Genomic DNA, 13,218 nt, shown 5'->3' with positions numbered 1-13,218 from the left:
CCAGCATCAGCGCTGTGAGATGTTAATTTATATATTGATGCCAAATATTACAAACGCTCGAAAAATTTATCTTTTACAAAAGTTTGAGCCCCTGTGTCTGGTCCTTGTGCAAAAGTAGTTCCTATATCCTTTTTTGTTTGTTTGTTTAAAGATGCAGTCTAAGAAACCATAGCTCAAAATTTTTTTTCTTCCCAAGATAAAGATACTTACTGGGCTGCTATCTTAATAAATTTTTTTAAGAGCTGAACACGCTTGCTGAGCTGGGAACAAAGGCAAATCTCAGTGACAACCCAAAACTGAATTTCATTAAATCTCCTCAGGAACAAATCCAAGTTTGCTGTGGTCTTTTTAAAATTATGCCTTCCAAATGTGTGGTAGATTAGCTCCAGCTAGAAAAGATAAAGGAAAACAATTTAACTTATTTTTATTTTAAATCAAATCAGATAGGCTTCTCTATTTATCAAGACAGTGCTTTAATGATCAGCAAATGTGAATATAATCACTGACCAGAATTCAACTTGTACTAGTGATTTAAGGGGCCAACACTGAGACTTGCTAACTATATAAATATGAACTAGGTATTATTGGCTTAATATACTCAGGAAGACATAGCATGCTGTAAATCATAAGGATTTTTCTTCCACACCCAAAGAGCTTGTAACAGGCTTTGTTAATAAACTCAGTGTTCACCAGAATCGCCGTGCGGTCTCCATATTGCAGCACACATTTACAGTTGAGCAATTCAGTAGGCTTCATCCAGGATTGTGACTGTACCTACTCATGCACTCATTTGGGCACCTTACCTCATGCACACAGTTGAAGAGTTCCCAGTCATAAATCGTCATCTGGTATGCTAAATCTTTGGAGCTCATCAGTTCAAAAGTTCCCACTGTTCCAACAGTTGGCCCTTCTTGTTCTGGCAAGGGAGTCTATGAATAATAACCCAAAAATATATCAGAATATTTATACAGGCAGGTACTTAATGCTGACTGCTTTAAGGAGTGTCTGAGGGGAAAGGATTCTAGAGATGCTTTCAGGAATATCTTGCAACTTTGACTTCACCCAGAGGAAAAGATGCCTTTGCTCTCTTAACGCTCATTTGCTTCAGTGTCATCTTTATGGTCATAATCATCATTATTATCGATTCCACTGACTCAACGGTCTGGACCATGGCAAATAAGATTCGGCGAAGAGTGATCTGTGGAGGTTCTCTTCTGCTTGGTCTTGGGAAGTCCCTGGAAACCCTTTCTTTTTCCCAGTAGAGATGGAAGAAGTCCTTAAGAGTCTTCTAAAAGTCTATTTCCCACTGAAGCTGTCCCAAAGCAGTTACTGGCATGGCAGTTTTGGATGTTTAGCCATAGAGCTAAGGACCTGGTGGTTGTGGTACAGTTGCTGCATCTCCATCTCGTTTAACACACTGGCTGGGGCTCCCGGGTGATGGGAGGCTTTGTGCACCCAGATTATACATGATGCTCAATTCCTCCACTCTCTGGGAGACGTTGAGCTAAAGGTGACATTCACTTGGTCATGGTGCTTTGGGCTAGACATTAAAAGACCAAACTGTGCTACTTTCTGGAACACCATCAGTCAAAGCTTTCTATCTTACTTATTTTTATTTTATGAGATATAATCCTAAGTGCTTTCACTTAATAGGATGAATTACTTGTATACATAGGAAACCTATGTATAATACATTAATTTCTATCCCTATATAATAAATGTAATACATATATTACAAAGTTATAAAAGTCACATGAATTAAAACAGTATTCCCCTAATCCTATGCTAGCCATATTTGGATACTCAAGACTTATGTCAGAAGTGCTAATATCATAAAAGTCCTACCTTCATCCTCGTCACCATAACCACTACGTTCTCTAAATGCCCACTGCGTTCTGAGGACTAAAGGAATGGCAGGGTCAGGGTGCAAATGGTCCCTGCATTTGAAAGCGTGCAGCCTGAGAGAGGAGTCAATCCTGACCAGTAAGTACAGCATGACACAGGGATAAAAAGTCGGCTGCAAGAATTCAACTGCCCATATCATAACCCCGGGGTTATGAATAAAATACGTTCCTAACTGTGCCTAAGTCTTTAAGTTAAATTTGTTGGTAAGTTAGAACAGGTGCATATGGTTCTTACTGAACCTGACTTTAGTGCAAGAAAAGGCTGGAAACCTTTTCAATGGTGTAAAAGCTGCACGTGCAGCAAGTGAAGGTGACTGTGATGAAGAATTTGTTGTGAGCACTGGGTGGTTCAGTCGTTTCAAAGTGAGGACAAATTTACATATGATTAAAGAGCAAGTACGAGTTGTCTGTAAAATGGACATTCCTAATCCGAGGACTGCCTGTCAAGAGACAGGCAGAACATCAACACACACATGGATCCCAGATATGCAGGAAAACAGGTGGAGGAACGTGAATGGGCTTTATGAAAGTTAGTGGGCATCTGGAGTGAATGTGTGGTGTGGTCTGAAGAGGTTCTCAGAGAAAAAAGCTGGGATTTAAAAGATGAAATACACTTGGGAGGCCTAGAACCATGAGGTTTTCCTGGAGCATCCAGGATGGTCTGTCACAGGCTTGCAGAATGACAAGAAACGTATATAAAGTGGGAAGTTGTCAAGAAACCTGCATGGCAGAAACAGCTTAGGGGGACCAAATGGTCAGCTTGAAGATCTTTTTTTTTTTTTAAGTAATTTGTTTTGTTTTTGTTATTGTTGAAAATATACACAGCAAAACAGGCACTAATTCAATGATTTCTACATTTACAATTCACTGAATTGATTATATTCTTCAAGTTGTGCAACCATTCTCATCTTCCTTTTCTGAATTATTCCTCCACTATTAACATAAACGCACCGTCCCTAAGGTTCCTATCTAACCTTTCAAGTCGCTATTGTCAGTTTGAATCCCACATAGATAATTCTTTAAAAGAGTACAATGCTCAAGACAGGCGCTGAAGATCTTTTAGAAAGTTGTTGAGTGCAGGAGGAGTTTGGGTTTTGTTAGAGGTCAAGGTGCTTGAGTATGACAGCCCTGGAGGAGAATAAGCAGACAGCATGGATAAGAGGGATATCATAGCTGATGTCAGATGGATCCTGGCTGAAAGCAGAGAATACCAGAAGGATGCTTACCTGTGTTTTATTGACTATGCAAAGGCATTCGACTGTGTGGATCATAACAAATTATGGATAACACTGTGAAGAATGGGAATTCCAGAACACTTAATTGTGCTCATGAGGAAGCTTTACATAGATCAAGAGGCAGTTGTTTGGACAGAACAAGGGGATACTGATTGGTTTAAAGTCAGGAAACATGTGTGGCAGGGTTGTATTCTTTCATTATACCTATTCAATCTGTATGCTGAGCAAATAATCTGAGAAGCTGGACTATATGAAGAAGAGCGGGGCATCAGAATTGAAGGAAGATGTGTTAACAACCTGTGTTATGCAGATGACACAGCCTTGCTTGCTGAAAGTGAAGTGGACTTGAAGCACTTACTAATGAAGATTAAAGACCACAGCGTTCAGTATGGATTACACCTCAATATAAAGAAAACAAAAATCCTCACAACTGGACCAATAAGCAATATCATGATAAATGGAGAAAAGATTGAAATTGTCAAGGATTTCATTTTGTTTGGATCCACAATCAACAGCCATGGAAGCAGCAGTCAAGAAATCAAAAGACGCATTGCATTGGGCAAATCTGCTGCAAAGGACCTCTTCAAAGTGTTGAAGAGCAAAGATGTCACCCTGAAGACTAAGGTGCGCCTGACCCAAGCCATGGTATTTTCAATCGCATCATATGCATGTGAAAGCTGGACAATGAATAAGGAAGACCGAAGAAGAACTGACGCCTTTGAATTGTGGTGTTGGCGAAGAATATTGAATATTCCACGGACTGCCAAAAGAACAAACAGATCTGTCTTGGAAGAAGTACAACCAAAATGCTCCTTAGAAGCAAGGATGGCGAGACTGTGTCTTACATATTTTGGACATGTTGTCAGGAGGGATCAGTCCCTGGAGAAGGACATCATGCTTGGCAGAGTACAGGGCCAGCGGAAAAGAGGAAGACCGTCAACGAGGTGGCTTGACAGAATGGCTGCAACAATGAGCTCAAGCATAACAACGATTGTAAGGATGGCTCAGGACCGGGCAGTGTTTTGCTCTGCTGTGCATTGGGTCGCTATGAGTCGGAACCGACTCGACAGCACCTAACAACAACATGGATAAGAGCTAGTGGGCTTCTCGACAGACCAGGTAACAGACTAGGTTAGGACTAGCTTCAGAGTCACAGGCTCTGATGCTAAACTCCACTCTAACTATCTGGACTTGGATTGATTCCCTAGTATCTCAAATGTCTGTTTCCAGCTCTAGTAAACTGGGGTCAGTCATATCACCTACCCATAAGCTTGTGAGGAAGACTGGATGGGAGTAAGTTAAGTGAAGCACATGAGGACAGTGCCTGGCACAGAGGAGGTACCTTCCTCCCCCAAATTGGTGTCCTTCTTAGAAGTGTACAGCAGTGCCAATGTACAGGAAAGTGAGATCAGTATAACATCTGGGGGTAAGAGCTAAACGCTGTTGTTTCTGCTTCATCCTATGCATGGGACAGAGAACAGGGAAGATAATCAATGACTCCAGGGCTTTGAACCTTAGGGAACTGGTATAATAGCTCTGAAGCTGATGGAGAATGGCAAGTAGATACAGAAGAAAACAAGGAGAATGGCTTCAACCAGGGTTTGTCTTAGGTAGAAAAGTTGGAGAAGCTTTTAAATGCTAGGTCTTACTTAGGCGCCTCCCCTCTCAGGCTCAAACTGCCTCTCCACGTTCTCCTTTCCCTCTTGAAGCTGCTACTGTGAACATGGCCCCTTCTGTTCCTCTGTAGAATAGCCTTCTCCCATCTACTCCTTGGCTTTTCTCTCTCCTCAAGATCAGAGAGACTTTACCTAGCTCCCCATCCTTTTTATTTGAGCCTTTATGGCTTTTTATAAAAGGGATAAATTAACCCAGCAACTACAGGGAAGACGCCAATATTAAAAAAACCTGCAAAGTTCTTGTAGTCATGGATACCGGTTTATCATACCTTTGGAGAGAATAAGGAAGGCCCTGTGAGTCTCCACTTTGATTTGAGCGAGCAGGGCTCCCCAGCCTCCCTCGTCTTTGGCACAGGGCACTCTGGGCCTTTCATCCCTGAGCTTGCTGAGGAGCAGAAAATGTGCTCCGCTACGTGAAGTGAGGCATTTATATTCCGGCCCCAGCCCCATAGGAAGCATCTCCTGGCCATTTCCGCACAGACACCCCAGTGGAACTTTCCCACAGGGAGGAACAGCAGGATTGTGTAGGTCTGCATTGCACCCATCTGAAAACTGCCTACACACAGACAACTCTCACACACTTTCCTCCCCCTTTTTGAGAGACGACTTCTTTTTTAATGAGGGTGAGATGGCGGTGATTGGGACAGTGGTGTTGTTACCCTCCCATTTTTCCAGATGAGGAAACTAAGGCATAAAAAGGATATGCTGATTGTCAGTGATGACAGGATGGCTAAAGTAAGCTGACACCCCAGCATCCCTTCTTGGTGCTGCCACAGCCTCTGTACAATAGCTCTGCAGTGGTGCTTATCACATCAGATTCTCACTGCTTACATGCTGACATCCCGCCCCACCCCCACGAGACCGTGACCTCCTTGAGGGACAAGGACCATGGTGTATTCTTCTTCGAGGCCATCCCAGAGCCAGAGCCATCCATGTGCCGGGAGTGATGCCCAAACCCTTTGCTGTTGAGTCGATTCTGACCCACAGCGGCCCTATAGGACAGAGTAGAACTGCCCCATAGGGTTTCCAAGGAGCACCTGGTGGATTTGAACTGCCAACCTTTTGGGTAGCAACCATAGCTCTTAACCACTATGCCACCAGGGTTTTCCCAGAGTAAAAGTTTGAGGAATGAGTGCATGGGTAAAAGTAGAACCAAATTACAGTACAATGGGATTTTATGGTGATTTGTCCTGTACTAACATTTACGCTTAAACAAATGTCAAGAGAGTAAAGCTCCAGAGAACACTAGGATAAATCACTGGTATTATACTAATTCCAGACAACAAAATTCAGCACTACAGCTCTTTCGGTTCCTGGCTGTCTGTGTCAGTCTCATCTCCCCACGGTGACCATCACTGACTTAAGGACAGGGGCTGTGGGGCACAGATCTGGGGTCATGCAGATGCTAGCAGAGCAAAGGGCTCAAGGCAGACACTCTGTAAGTGCGTGTTGATGGACCAAAGGGTTTGGCCAGCACTCTGTACTGCACAGTCATCTGTGCATCACTTTTCCTAGAAGGACCGTCCCCAGAGGCAATCTTTAGACAGCTGGAAACGGTGCTCCACGTCTAACATCATGTGAGGCAGATAAGGATTGACCACTCCTTAGTATGACGACTTAACTCACAGCACAGCACAAGGCAGAGCACCTAGTGGGATGAGGCCAGCACAAGTTTATAACCAGGGTACTTATCAAAAAGCAAATTCCTTTCAATTACTCAGGCCTTAAAATGGAAGACAAAGCCTAGCAAGGACTAAGAATTGTAAGGCTGCTGGATTGTGTGCAAATAAACAGAGGCTTAAAAACTTAGTATCTGGCCCACAGGGAGCTGGAAACAGTCCACGCTCTATCTATACAACACATCATTTGACACTGTGGCCAAGGATCTGCTGGCAAGAGCAGTGGAGAGCCCGTGGGGTAAACATATCACACAGCACCTTCAACGGGGCTATAGCTAAACTGGCTCTTTATGGCTTTCACTTCCGGAAGAAGGCAGCACTTCTCATTTACAACATTTTTTTTTCAATCTCTCAGTGTTGGGATATGTTTACATAGAAGGTAATGAACATGTTGCTGTTAGGTGCTGCCAAGTCGATTCTGACTCTAGTGACCCCATGTGATACAGTAGAACTGTCCCATAGGGTTTTCTAGGCTGCAATCTCTACAGGAGCAGATCACCAAGTCTTTCTCCCCAGGAGCTGCTAGGTGCTTAATGGTTGTGCCACCAAGGCTCCTAGCAATGAATGTAGATGACTAAAAATATATATGAAAAGGGCTGTGAGCAGTTTAAGATCTTATAATGCTGGTTGTGGAGGAAAGCAAGGTACTCAAGGGTTGAGATGGATGAGGGGTTAGTAAGAGATCAAATGATACATTTATTAAGTTCTTCTCCAAGTGGACTCAAGAGATTGTAAATAGCTACTTAGTGTCATCAGAATGTACAAAATGGCTCTCCCCAAATCAGTAAACTGGGATCATGATGAGGCTAAAACAAGCTCTAAAAAGATCGAGGAGGGGAATCTTGATTTACCTCTAAGGTTGGATTTTATTAAAATTGAACGGTACTCATGCATCACTTACGTAGTGAAACTCTCTCCCCAAATCTAATGGGGTTTTCCTCTAGCTCTCCTGTAGCACTATCTTATAAAAGCAGCACCGTATGTCCGCAGACTGAGAAAACCACAAGTTTCTCTACCATCTGAGCTGGCCCCGTAGGCTTTCTTAATGGCATTTCGCCTCCATTCCCAATTTTTATGGATAAATATAAATGAGCTCTACCACCTGCATAAAAGAGACCAGCTACAAAATTATTGGCATGGGTTAGTTAATTCTGTATTCACAGAAAGCTCTATGTGGCTGGGGACAAGAGCGTGCGGAGACTCGGCAAAGGGTTTGGCCTCTAGCCTTTCTTAAAAAGGCAGAGAGAGGACTTTCAGGGCACAGTGTTTCTTGTTCTGGATGGTGGCTTTGCCATCTTGTGTTTCTACATCCCCCTTCGGAGTCTGATGAATAGCAATATCTTGCTTTAAAAAAAAAAAAAGTTTTATTTCCATCCTGGTCTAAGTACGCAGATTTTTAATATTAATATTTAAATTGGGTGACATTTCAAGGTAGTAAATTACAACCAAGAGTTCTGAAAGCTGAATGATGCCCCAGTATCGGTGCTACTTGGCTAATTCCCACAAAAGAAAAGCTGAAGCTCAGAGGATCTCAAATGAACACCTGAGGCTTACCTAATAGAGCGCAGAAAAAGAAAAAGGAAAGTAGCATTCAAGTTTTTTTAGCAACTCGGTTCAACATGACTGCAAAACGAAGCTCCAGACAAGTTTTTCTGATTGCAGACGCCGCGCCGAGGAGGCCATCCACACCTACCAGTGAATCGAATTGCTCTCGCGGGCAAGCAAACAGGCGTCCGTTAATGGTGAGTGTCGTAAATACTGAAACATCATTAGGTTTGAGCAGCACCTTCTCTGTGAACATAAAAAGCATGAGATTGCCTATTAAATGCATCTGAGATTTGCCGCACTGCCCTAATCACACCAACAAATTGCCAGCTCGGTGAATGACAGGAACACACAGAGCGACTGCATAAAATATAGCACTGAAGGGACCCACTGAATAAAAAAGACGCAGCATTCATGCAGGCACACGACACTCAGGATGCCATCAGAAATGACCACAAAACAGGAACGCAAATACCCAAGGGTCAATTCACCAGCACTGTGCCGCAACTATAATTATATACGAAAATTGCACTAGTGATTTACATAACGAGTTATGTTTCTGCAAGATAATACATAATGTCCAGCAGTCTGGAGATGGAAAGATCATTTTTAGAAAACTCAAATAGTTTCTGTGACTCCAAATGACTTTAGCTGCAAAATTTATTATTATTTCCACTTATTCCCTAATTTTTTAAAAATTTTATGGTGGTAAAATGTATACAACAAAAAATATTACCATTTGAAGTATACGATTCAGTGATACTAATTACGTTCATTGTGCTGTACGACCATTGCATACCATACCAACTGCCAACTCATGGTGACCCTATGTGTGTCAGAGTAGAACTATGCTCCAGAGGGTTTTCAATGGCTGATTTTATCAAAGTAGATTGCCAGGTCTTTCTTCCAAGGCACCTCTAGGTGGACTTGAACATTGAACCTTTTGGTTAGCAACCAGGCATGTTAACCATTTGCCCCACCCAGGGATTCCTACCTACAAGATACCAAAAAAGCCAAATCCGTTACCGTCAAGTCGATTCTGACTTGTGGCAACCCCATGTGTTACAGAGTAGGACTGCTCCATAGGGTTTTCTTGGCTACGATCTTTATGAAAGCAGATCACCAGGTCTTTCTTCCTTGAAGCCAGTGGGTGGGTTTGAATCACCAACTTTTAGGTTAGTAGTAGAGCGCAAGACATTTGCAGCATCCAAGGACCTCTTCCTCAAGATAAACCAAAAAGCCAAACGCATTGCCATTGAGTCGATTCCAACTCATAGCGACCCTACAGGACAGAATACAACTGCCCTATAGAGTTTCCAAGGAGTGCCTGGTGGATGTAAACTGCTGACCTTTTGGTTAGCCTCCATAGCCCTTAACCACTACGCCACCAGGGCGATATTAAACACTTACCCGGCCCATCTCTAACCATACTGTCTCTGTCATTCACGGGAGCACACACAGTACCAATCTATCCCTCTGGATCATCTTGGCGGAACCATGCTAATGCCTGGCAAGGTTTCTGTTTAGATGGGATATCCCATTTTGCAGAAGCCAAAAATACTAATTAAGGCTGTTACCTCCTCCGGAACTCATCTTGACTATGATCAGGCCTTCTCCAGAGCCCAGTTTGTCGGCAACTGCACTGATGACTTCCTTCACTGAGGCTGCCACTGGCACCCGGATGGTTGTGTAGGTGTGGTCCATGCAATACACCTTAAATAGGACTATCGGGAAGGCAGTAACAATGCTGTCAGTTGGTCTTGGAAGTTCTTAAGAAAACCATAAACTATACAAAATGTTTAGACAGCCTCCAAAATTCGCATTCTCTGGCTATTCTTACTAAAAAAAAAAAAAACCCAAAACCAAACCCAGTGCTGTCGAGTTGATTCCGACTCATAGTAGATGTATTTATTTGTGCATGTGCCCCTATGCCTGCCCCCTTACCTTAGCATTGGGCTAAGAATAGGGGCACATATGGCTATCACCCTCAGCCCCAATTAAAAAAAACAAAACAGATATTTGTGAAGTCCATAAGTTAAAAAAAAGTCAGGGGAAAAAGTGACAAGCGTCTTTAGCCCAACTTTCTAGGTCTGTCCTCCTTTCTCAGCCTTTCTTTTTTACAATACAGCAAGGACTGTGGGTAGATGACTAGATTACTGCTAGCCTGTGTGGAGTAGAGCCCAGGAGCCAACATTAACACCTGGACAAACAGGAGTGCTTCCACCTGGGGCCATTAACATATGGTAACATTCCTGGTTACATGCTTCACTGTTTTGTGTGCTTTGGGGCCAGGCCACATAGCTCATTATTTAGTGCAGCAGGCTAACCTTTGAACAAACCAATCCTGGAAGCAACTCTAGCTACTGTAATTCTTGAGTTGAGACCAAAAACCAAAAAACCCCAAACCCACTGCCATCAACCTGACTCCGACTCATAGCAACTCTACAGGATAGAGTAGAACTGCCCCGTACGGTTTCCAAGGAGCGACAGGTGGATCTGAACTGCAGATGTTTTGGTTAGCACCTGAGTTCTTAACTACTATGCTACCAGTGATCCCTTGGGTTGAGAGCACTCCTAAATTGCAAAATTCATTTGTGGATGAAATTTTGTCATCTTTATCATCATTATTATTACTTTTTTACTATAATTCTTTGGAGAAATCTTAAACAACCAAACACATCATAGCCAGCATTTTCACCTCCTTGGTGGCTGTTATAAAGGCTGTGCTCAGGGGTCAGAGTGCTCCCCTTGCTCCACAGATGACCCCCGATCCCACCTTCTCCTCAGCATCCACAAAGTGCCACACACCTTCCACCAGCTCTTCCCAGACAACCAGGTGACCAGACCCTGAGATAACCCTTCAAGGAAAAGTGGTAGCGGGGGACAGGCAGAACCACCGATGCAGGGACCAAGCACCTCAGTGCCAGGCCCAGAGTCCAAGGACATAAATAATCGGAGTGCAAAAAGGTACCTGCAGGAAAACCATTTCTGAGAAGGGTGTGAACTATCTGGGGGGTTCAGGGTGATGGTTCCCAGGGGAAAGATTACATTCTGGCTTTCAGTAATCTACACAACTATGAGTTGGAAGAGAATTCTCACCTTCATCAGAGCCCCGAATAGGCTGGCGTTTCTGGGCTCTCTCATCTCCTGTGTTGAACTGTTGTAAAAGAACCTTGTGCTGTAAAAAAGTAACAACAGCAATGGTCACCAGAGAGAATGACTAACGCCTGTTAGCATCTCAGAGGCAACACACCTGAGAAGCAACCAGGGTCAAAAAATGCAGAGAATATATTTGGTATTTACCAAAAAAAAAAAAAAAAAAAAGATTGCTCATGTATATTGCAATGTATTTCTGGAGAAGGGAAATGCTATAGAGCACAGGCAATTGAAGAATCCGAATCCAAACCACTTACCTTCTTTTGTGGAGCTTTTGCCTCTTCTAAACTATAAGAAGTAGAGAAGGCACGTTATTTAATACATTCAACACTGTTAAACGGCTTCATTTGTATATAACTTTTATCTTAGAAAATGAAATCACAGCGTCCCTTCAGGAGGAAATAGGGGCCTCCTCATTTTGGTATTAAGAGATCAACCAACACAAGGGGAGACAGAAAACAGATCGGCTCTAGTCACAGTTTTTATAACAGTTCCTGGCAGAACGGATGTTAAAGCCAGGACTCCTACCTTCCCAAGTCTACCTAGTAGCATACACTCTCCCCAGTATGTAATCTATGGCTCAAGTTACCGCGTATGTGAAACCCTATGTTTTCACTGAGAAAACACAAACTTTTACTGAGTAAACAGCCTGGGCAGCAGAAAGTAAAATTTTCATATAAGGAAATCCTCTCAAGCTTTCTTTAAATGCCACTGCCCACTTTCTTACTGGAGTAGCTGCTTTGAACCAAAGGGACCTGAGTTTATTGAGCTGGACTCCCTGAAAGAGGCTCTTTTGGCCGCACTCCAGCACAGAACGCAGCTGAGCAGAATCTCACTTCTTTTGTTTATCTGGCCTGACCACACTGTCTATGCCTTGGCCCCGACTGCTTAAATCAGAACACCGTGTGGCTATTTAAAAACCACATTTAACATTTTTGTGGGCAAAGGACTTTTTGGAGGATGCTTTGGTTGGGAGGCAGGCACTTACGTGATGAAAAGGACACCCCAAAAGCCAAGCCCTTCCTTACATTTGCTTGACAATCTTCTCCAAGTCCGGCAGTTGCTCCTTGAGGGCAGCAATCATCCGGGCATCATCTGATACAGACACATAAAACTCCTGTAATTGGCAAAGGTCACAGGCTTTTAACAACTACAGCAAGAGGTGCAGGCTTCTGTAAAGAGCAATAAAGGTGTATTCCTAGCTAATCTGCTTTACTAGCATGTCTAGACATGGTTTCATGGACTGGAGAAAAAAGAAAGGTTACGATATGCCTAAATTCGATGGTGCAAATGAATTCTTTATATGGTATTTATATGAAAGGCAATGATATGTCTACACTTGTTTTGAACTTTTATAGTCTACACTTTAAGAGCATTTTTTTACCTCAGTATTTTTTTCAAGGCATTTTAAATATTTGTTTTAAATATTATTTTAGCATTTATTATTTATTTAATATTCACTATCAGTTGTGGTTAATTGTTGGTGTTAAAAATGCAGGCATGGTCCTCAGCGCGGTACTGAATCTATGCTGAGTTTGTGCCACCCACTCAGGGCTCCTTGCTGATTTCCTAGGAAGTGTCCTGACCACCCAGCAGCAGCAACAACAGCAGTGCTCTGCTTCCCTCAGGAGCAGTGACCTCACAGCAGGACAAGAGCTGGGGCAGTGCCAGTTCAACCACCACTTTGGTTTATTCGCAAAATTATCTGCAAAATAGTCCTAAACTCAATGGGTAGAGACTATGAGTCAACTTAGGAACCCAAGTTACTATTATACCTTTACATTTGCAAAATACTTCATTCCACATTCTCAGGGGACACTTATAGCCCATACTTGCTTCCTGTTTCATCCCTCTACCTGTGGAAATGATACAATTGAAAAGGAGAGAGGGAATATGTTTCTTTGGGATAATTCATTTCACAACACAGACTGACAAAGTTTAAAAGAGAAGCAACATTGCCTTTTGCCTACAAAGAAGGAAGGTACTTCTAAGTAAGGTACTAGGTTTTGGAGGGGAGAGGGTT

General features: G+C 42.9%; 1 protein-coding gene across 15 annotated transcripts in view; it reads right to left on the bottom strand.

Annotated features, from left to right (window-relative positions):
- RAPGEF4 (Rap guanine nucleotide exchange factor 4) overlaps nucleotides 1-13,218 on the bottom strand; it is a 348,490-nt gene that overhangs the window by 26,470 nt on the left and 308,802 nt on the right. For 13 of the 15 annotated variants that reach the window (XM_049887444.1, XM_049887446.1, XM_049887443.1 and 10 more), the window contains 7 exons: nucleotides 12,224-12,312; nucleotides 11,453-11,483; nucleotides 11,139-11,217; nucleotides 9,617-9,763; nucleotides 8,188-8,285; nucleotides 804-929; nucleotides 211-389 (listed from right to left, as the gene is read on the bottom strand). In XM_049887444.1, the coding sequence (XP_049743401.1) occupies nucleotides 211-389; nucleotides 804-929; nucleotides 8,188-8,285; nucleotides 9,617-9,763; nucleotides 11,139-11,217; nucleotides 11,453-11,483; nucleotides 12,224-12,312 (749 nt within the window). The other 2 variants (XR_007517849.1, XM_049887456.1) reach the window with 2 other exon arrangements.

This window comes from Elephas maximus, chromosome 6, assembly GCF_024166365.1.
Source record: "Elephas maximus indicus isolate mEleMax1 chromosome 6, mEleMax1 primary haplotype, whole genome shotgun sequence".
Classification (NCBI taxonomy): Eukaryota; Metazoa; Chordata; class Mammalia; order Proboscidea; family Elephantidae; genus Elephas; species Elephas maximus.
The sequence above is the reverse complement of the archived record's forward strand: the minus strand, read 5'-3'. Positions and strand labels throughout refer to the sequence as shown.